The 8,614-nt window shown below is 42.8% G+C and overlaps 1 protein-coding gene across 1 annotated transcript; it reads right to left on the minus strand.

Annotated features, from left to right (window-relative positions):
* Nucleotides 1-1,779: 1,779 nt before the first annotated feature.
* LOC310773655 (E3 ubiquitin-protein ligase TRIM39-like) lies at nt 1,780-4,970 on the minus strand. Its single transcript, XM_083633580.1, has one exon. It carries the CDS (start codon nt 4,967-4,969, stop codon nt 3,296-3,298), a length of 1,674 nt encoding a protein of 557 aa, XP_083489706.1. The 5' UTR covers nt 4,970; the 3' UTR covers nt 1,780-3,295.
* Nucleotides 4,971-8,614: the final 3,644 nt, after the last annotated feature.

The following is an 8,614-nucleotide window of genomic DNA, read 5'->3' on the forward strand; positions in this document are numbered from 1 at the left end:
GATTTTTTTTCTAATCAGACCTACAACCAAAATTAAAATGAAATAATAGTGCCTATTGCAGCAAATTGTAAGAATAATCCAAAGTTCTGCAACGTTTTCTATGAACTGGCCCTTGTTAGTCTCCAGTTTAGTCCCACAACGGAGGGATGGGGGTTATGCTGTGTGTGATCATCAGGCCTCTCTGGATGCAGAGAGCTTAGAGCAAACCAGCATCAGCCGTACCAAATCCTTTGGGATTGAACACTTCAGCAGAAGTGAGCGACGGTCAGACAGACAGCAACGAGAATACGTTTGTGCTTAACCACAAAGGAGATGGAGACGGATGGGAGATGGAGACGGATGAGTTAGAAAACAGTTCAACACTTTGGACAAGGACACTTGTTCCTTTGCACGTGTATTATTCTTATTTATTTTTTTCTGCAATATAGGTGCATAAAGTTACTGCTAAGTATATCTCTATTGTTGTACATATCATATAGTAGTAATTTATTTATCTTAAGTGTCATGCACTGAAGGTGCCCAGCCCCCTTGGGCTTACAAGACACAATTGCAACATACAGGAGCAATATAAGAGGAAGAACAGAATATGATACACCTCCAAACATAGAAAAAAGTTGTACCTGGGCACTTCACAGACTAAGCGAAGACACTGGAGCACTCTTTTCTTCACGTTTATTAGGGGCTGACTGACGTTTCGACAGATAGGTCTGTCTTCTTCAGAGTGCTCAGATAGATATATATATATATGTTATATAATATACACACTATATTTTTTTACTGCCTATGAGTATTTGTCTAACTGCTGCTGTGACAAAGGAATTTCCCATTGGCGATTAACAAAGTAGCTAAAAAGAAGCTAGTTTAAGCTTACTATGTTTTTTGTTTTTATGTAATCAAATAGGGGGTCATGGCTCTATGCTACACATGGGCTAAATGCAGCCCCAGGGCCGGCCCGGGCCCCTGGACCATCTCAATCCAGCCCCAAACGTCCTAAAAAAACCTACAACTCAATAAAAGGCAAAATTATGTTAGTAAATCTCATCTGCTACAGCAATTGGATTTGTATTACTATTATATCGAGAGATTAATGGGAAATTACCAATAACAGCGGGAGAGAGGGTTAAAAATAGGGAGACTCTCGCGAAAATCGGGAGTATTGGCAGGTGTGAGCTCCAATGTGTGGCCCTTCGGTTACTTGATGTAAGTCAGGATGGCCCTCTGGGAAAGAAATGTATGGGGTCACTGCTGGGCTTTCAGCTGGTGGATGCTGCCCTCTGGCGGCTATATTGGCAGTACACAGCTCAACAATGCCAGAGAAAGGACGAATACACCCTTTTCACTGGGGCCATTTTGTGTCGAAAAGGCAGGAGAAACACAGGTGGAAGCAAAACACTCATGAGGGTTTCCAACTTCCATGATTTGAACCTGGAAACCCTCATTGCACCTGTGTTTACCCTGGCTTTTTGGCACAAAATGGCCCCTGTGAAAAGGGTCTATTGTCTAGTTTAATTCAAACATGTCCAGGGGATGAACTAAAAAGGTGATTATAGCATACTGAGAATTTTAATTCGACACAGAATTAGTGTATCACATTTGATTGAAAAATAATTCTACAATCTACTGTAAGTTTCTCACATTAAAGGAAATTATTACTGAAACAAATAAAAGCCAATAGAAAGAGCTTGTATGGTTACATGACTTATTTTCATGCATATCAATTATTTAATGTTTGGCTGATAAAGGTTTAAAAATGTCTTTAAAGGTAATCAACACAGAGAGTAGAATTTAACCATATTTATTCCACACCAATTAAACAGACAATTCACAAGATTAGAAATAGCCTACAATCAGCTGTTTTCACACTCAATAGTGATTCGATTTCAATCATTTGTATGAGTTTTTATGATCCATGTGTTTGCTGCAACAACAAGCAGTAATACCATACACAACAAAGAAAAACAGGATCTAAAGAAAAATACTGCATTGGGCATATTAACAAAAATCTGGAGTTTAACATTTATTTATTTATATATATATATATGACAAAACTAGAGGGCACTTGGTAGAGTGCATACCTCCACCAAGACGTGGTGTTTGGTGAATCCGTTTGGAACTTAGGAGCCTTTTTGTGATTGGCTACCCCCATATTGCCATGCCTCCTTTTGGCTAGTGGGCATGCAAAGTTAATCACTTCTAAGTTGGGCCATGATGACCTGCTTTTTTGCAAAGTTTCAAATCCGTTAATAACTTTTTGAGATATCCTGCTGACAAACCAACAAACGAGTGAAACAAACTCCTGCCAACTCCGATGGCCTAACTCCTTGGCAGAGATAATCATTGTGCCAAGAAAAAGAAATGTCAAAAGACAAGATACATTAGTAGTTAGTTACTGGGCTTTTTTCACCGGCAGGGAGTTTGTCTAATTCTTCTCTCGGTGGAGAGCTCCATTGAAAGACCAAATCCATCTTCAAATGTGTTTAAAGCCCCCCTCCAATGACAATGTTGATTAGACACTGTTCGCCAAATACTTTTGAGAAACCTATTTTTGTGCTCAAAGTTCAAACATTGAAGCTGTTGTTAAAATGGGACGACAACAATTATGACTATAGTAACACTACAGTAATAGTATGGCAATTTCTATTCTGACTGAAGACTAGTTAGCATGTCTAGCTAGCTAGCCATTAGCTACGTTAGGTAATCCCGCTGCCTGCTGTACTAAGCTACGCCAGGCTCAATACACCACTGAGTGAAACACTAGCTAGCTAGCAAGTACAAGTCACGCTGATTTCATTGGTGAATTCCGTTTTGAAATTTGTTGCTGCCTGCTCGTTGAGAGAAGTGTTTTTACACCTTAGAGGAGCAGCTGCTGTCGGCCAATCAGGGCCGAGTATTGTGAGGAGTAACGCCTGGGACACATCAGAAACATCTCCGTCGCAGCATGGAGCCTGGCCATTCACACCTTGTGGCCAAGCTGCAGCGGAAGTCCGTGATTACCTTTATATACGCAGCAGCCGGTTTAGCTTACGCAAATAGCATTGCACAGAATCAGATTAGGTACGCCTATTAACCAGGCGCCCATAGAATGTTTGAAAAGAATATTAACCGTTAAACAGGTAGTAACGCTGACTGGACTGGAAGTCTGTGAAGTGTTTTTTCGGTTGTTTGATCAAATAAAATTCAACATAAGAATGTTATTGGCTAATGTGGCTATAACAGTTACCTGAAAAAACAAGGTAGGCCTATGCATAAATTGGCTATCTTGACAGTGAATCCTATCCAAGAAAAACAAATGAGTCTAATCCGTGTGAATGAGAGGAGAGATGATCAGAGGGGCGGTTTTATCAAGACTGAAGTATGGGTATAACTTCTCATGTGGGCATAACTTCTCAGTGAAGGTGCAGCCAGTATAGGAGAAGATATGAGGTGCAGGAGCTGCAGTATCTGCGTTATAAAAGCAGACCAGACCCTCCTCATAATCCACAAACACGCCCACCTTCTGAGGCTTGGTCAGCACAAAGAGGGGGATAAAGTGAGGGACACCAGGACTTCTGTACTCTTTCCCGTTGTTCAACGCGACAGCTCTGTAGTCATGTCCGTCCTTCAATCCTATACTCCAGTAGCCATTTGCTGGTCTTGCTGTGATGTGTCCCTTCCTGTTGATGGACCCTCTGGCCACCCCTATATCCCAGTCAGCGCTCCCTTTAACCTGAACCTCGTAGTAAAATCTTCCTGCAGAGAAGCCCTGCTTTCCTAAGACACCGACAGAAGGAGAAAATCTCTTTGGGTCGTCTGGGAGAGTCTTGCATTCATCCCCAAGACGTACTTGTCTCCCATCATCAGACAGGATGAGCTGGCCATGTGCTGTATCAGGATCCAGAGTCACATCCACTGCATAGCGCCGCGCCTTCTTCAGCACAACATCAGTGCTCAGCTTCTGCTTCTCTTTGCTGAGAGTCTCCTCCACCTGAGCCACAGCTCTCCTCACAGTCCCCTCATATGATGAGTGATGGACACCAACCTCTTTCCAGTAGTCGGTGTATGGAGGAGTGTTCAGGGATGGGAAGCTTTGGAGGAGGTGGAGGTAGTCTTCTTCAGTGTGTGAGAGCTGCTCGACCACCTCAGCGCTGCTCTTCATCAGCTCAGAGACCTCCTGTTCCAGCTCTTTGATGAGGCTTTTAGCCTGTTCCTCTGTTGTTTTATGCCTCCCTTGGATCGTCTCAATGACCTCAGCCCGGCCTCTCTTCACAGACTGCATCAGAGCGGTGAAGACCCGCACACTGGCTAATATCGTTCTGTCTGAGTCTTCCTTGCTGAGCTCCACCGAGCGTTTGAGCTCCTGAATCTTCAGTCGTCTCTCCTGGATCATCTTCCCCAGCTTAGCCTTCTGTCCTTCATATCCTTCCTTCAAAGGGACAATTTGATGTCCCCTGTGGACTAAAGCAGTGCAGACCGGGCACACACAGATCTGGTCAGTCTTGCAGAAAAGCTCCAGGGGTTTATCATGCTCTTTACACATCCTGTCTTCCAGCTTCTCCACAGGATCCATCAGCTTGTGTCTTTTCACCCCCGTCATTCTCTGATGAAGCTCCAGGTGAGTCTTACAGTAGGAGGCCAGACACACCAGGCAGGACTTCAGGGCCTTCCTTTTGGACCCAGTGCAGATGTTACAGGGAACTTCTGCTGGTTTGGGACATTGTTGGTCTGGGCAGCTGCTGGCTTTCATCTGAGCTGACTTCTTGGACTGAGCAGCCATCTCAGCTATTAAAGTATTGACCCGCAGCAGAGGTCTTGTATTGAACACCTCTTTACACAGGGGGCACCGGCAGGGGGGATTTATATCCCAGTTCTGTGTGATACAGTCGTTGCAGAAGTTGTGTCCACATGGTGTGGAGACTGGATCAGTGAACACATCCAGACAGATGGAGCACAGAAACTGCTCTTCAGAGAGGAGGCTCCTGGCAGCAGACATATCTAGACTCCGAGACCTAAAGAGAAAGTATGAAATGACAATACTGTAACACACAATAAAATATCAAAGTATCATTGGTATATTATCAACAAGTCATTTTGAGTTATGTAATTAGTTATTGCACTTAGCGGAAAATGTTGTTTGACAAGTATCAGTGCAAAATGTAAACAGCAAACATCCCATCTGGATATACAGCTCAATGATGTGTCCCTGGCCTGCTCTCGGTTTAATTAGTAATAAATAGTATCTGCTGTACTCAGTAGGCTTGGACTGATATTAGGGATGGGCGGCAGTACTCGGTAGGGCTGTGAATCTTCACTGGCATCACGATTTGATTCCGATTCATCCGTCAATGATTTGATTTGATTCAATTCCACGATGCATCATGATGCATCTCGATACAACTCAAACTAGGGATGCACGATAATTATCGGACCAATACATTATTGGCCGATATGATCATTTTGCCTTATTATTTATTTCCGATTACATTTTTGACGATAAATGAACCGATAATATGAGGCCACGAGGCTTTATTTTTGCCTCGGAAGCGGAGCTTATTGTTGTCACACCGCTGCTTAAACATGGCTGACGCCAGTGGCTGTTTTTCATAGATTCAGATAATCGCAAGCTATTGCAATTTTCAATCCCTGTCCGGCACGGGTTCCAAGAGGAGGGTGGACGTCTGAGCTGGCATTGCATTAAACCAAACCTGGCGAGGATGCAGCGGATTTGTTTAGTGTTTACGTTACCTGCTGTGGCTAGTGAGTGTTAGCTCAACTAGCGAGGCCTACACTCAGACAAACCGCTTGTTGTGATCAAAGTGCCCCACATTAAAACACTTCATACTCACAGAGCTGGCGTAGAAACCCCTTTACCCGAAAGGCAACATCCAGGGATTGTGTCTTTAACTCCAAAAATGTCCTGCTAACGTTATTAAGCTAACCCGGACTTAGACCCACTATTGAGCTAACGTTAGCTATATGCAGCTGGACAGAGCTGGAGACCAATAGGAAAACAAACGCGCACATTAAATAAAAAGCATCAGTCAACATCACAGTGTCTTTTCTTGAATCTGGTGGCAGCAATTTTCAATAAAAAGTTAAACGACACAGATGATGGTTTATAGTGGAACTTTCCACTGGAACTTGCCTGCCCCATTCACTGAGAGGTGAGATCAGTAACATGACAACAGATTATATTACTATGCCTTTTGTCATTGTGTTTTATCTGCAGACTAGACTTCATAGGCTTTCGGTTCTATAAAAGCCTTTATTTTTTTGACTATAATTGAGTGATACGCTTTACTAAAACAATCAGGGAGAGTCTGGCAAGCGAGACTATATCAGAAGTGTTCTTTATTTTGTGTTCACAGTAGGCTAGTGATGTCAGTTAGATTTTGTTAGGTAGAGCCATATGAAATACATAATATATATATATATATAATTATTAGCGATAATCAATAATTAATTGTTAATTTTCCCAAATTTCGATTATGGAAATTGATTCAAGAGCACATCCCATAGACACTCAATAATTGAGCCAAGATAGCCTGATATTGCTGTTTGACTTCAGACTGCATCAAATACATAAGGTCTGTCTGAAGGCATTTCTTTGTTTCTGACTCTGGAAGTCACACACATGGAATATTTTTTCACTTCCATTCACTGAGCCTCCCCTGACACGGTTTGGAGCTCTCCTGGGGAGGCTCGCCTCCCACTTTGAAAACCACTCGATTAGGCAGACAACAGGGGAAAATAGAAATGTCGATCCCTTCCCCCCCCCCCCCCCGTCTTTATTTTTGCTCCAGCTTAAATGTGTTATGGTCACTCGCGATTCAGTTTGTCACGGCTTAGCTTGGTTCCAGCCTTAGAACTCAAACTCGTTATAAGGATTTTTCGAAATGTCTATGGAGAAATGAATCAGGAACTCTCTTCCGGGGCAAGGAATGTCACGTGACTGTTCAGTGTTCAGCTCTATTTGTTTGCATTCTGCTCGGTGGTTCAGATTTCTGATATGTGGATTAAAACCTACAATCCGCTACAGAAAAATTAACTTGAGCAAAGTTTACTGGCCGCTGGCCGCATCATGTCATTTTGCAAAAGTGCCCCCTGGCAGAGAAAGTTCAGTAGGCTATCCCTGCTGTATATAGGCTATTCACAGGAGTTTTACAGTTTCTTTCCATTCCAAGTTCATTTAACCTAGTGTATTCTGATAATGCAACTTGGCCCGGCTTCTACATGCACACACACCTGGCTATATAAAATAAGATTTGCGCCTGTGTCTAGCATTTTGACCACGTTTTAACGCAGGAGCATTCGTACAGCTTACCTCTCCTCTGTGCTCAGCAGCCGACAAAGAGACGAACGGGCGCGTACAGGAAGTGACGTAGCCAAACTCCTTTTCCTCTTCTTCTTCTTCTATCCGATTTCCGGCAGTGTAAACGCTTCTGGGCGTATTACTGCCCTCCGCAGGACAAAATAAACCTAACTCAAACACTATTCTCGGATACAGCTCTGAGTCATGCAGAAACTGCAAAACTGTTTTTTTAATCAGCTGGTGGTTCTTATTATGGCCAAAACAAGATTTAAGAGTAAACGATAGGCTACTACTCCTAGACCTGACAAGCTTTTATAAAAAGTTTCCCTTTCTGTCCTATATTTAACACATTCTAGGAAAACATGCTTAACTGTTTCTGGACAGCCACACTCACATAGTCCATTCGGATGTTTTCCCACAATGTGCAAACACTGATTCAGGCCACAATATGCCTTTGTCTGCATATTTTTACACAGTCTCTCCTGGAACCATAGCTGTAAGTGACTTTTTTAACCTGCGTGGAAAAGTAGTGCCTTCTGTAGTGGGTGGGACTTAGGATTGGGTGCACTGGGAAGATAATGAGGAAGTAGGAACAGGTGTGTCAGTGGGAGGTGCTTAGAGTATAAAAGGCTAAGCTTGGAGTGTGTCTGGCCTTTGCCTTGCACCTCTTATCAAAACACATGTGGAGAAACATCCTGAGACCTATCCACCTTATTTTTGGCGGCCATTTTGCCTTACGTTAAGTATGGGTTCTATTTCCGGTGTAACCAATTTATTATTATTATTATTATTATTATTATTATTTAAGTATGTCAGTGTTTCCCCCTGAACAGCTGAGAAAGTGGACACTGTAAATAGCACTGTGAAGATGATAGAATGGTAATGCAACAGTTAATGATAACAACCGCCATAAAACACCAAAGAAGAAGCTGAGAAAACTGAAGTGCTGTGGGGTTGCAGCTTGTGAAAACCGTCTATAGGGTAAGCCATGCAGTTTGGTGAAGTTTCTCTCTCACACCAGACACGCACACACACATCATGTAGAAGGTTATTTATGTCTATGTCCTTCTTTTAGGACAGCTGCTTTAATACAGCCCTCCCCACTCAAATACAGTCGAGGTAATACTTTACTGTTAGTGGGTAAGTCATTGTTTTGTCTACTAAGCATCCAGGACTATGCATGTATTTTCCCCTATGCTGTGTTTGAATTATTTGTTTGTTTGTAGAGTGACTGGTCATCTGGTGCTGTGCCTGGAGCCTGGAGAACACATCCCTATAGCTGCCTGGGTTGTGTCAACTTATACCTTTGGTAGTTATGGAAAATTA

The sequence above is a fragment of the Poromitra crassiceps genome, assembly GCF_964638095.1.
Source record: "Poromitra crassiceps genome assembly, chromosome: 3".
Taxonomy (NCBI): domain Eukaryota; kingdom Metazoa; phylum Chordata; class Actinopteri; order Beryciformes; family Melamphaidae; genus Poromitra; species Poromitra crassiceps.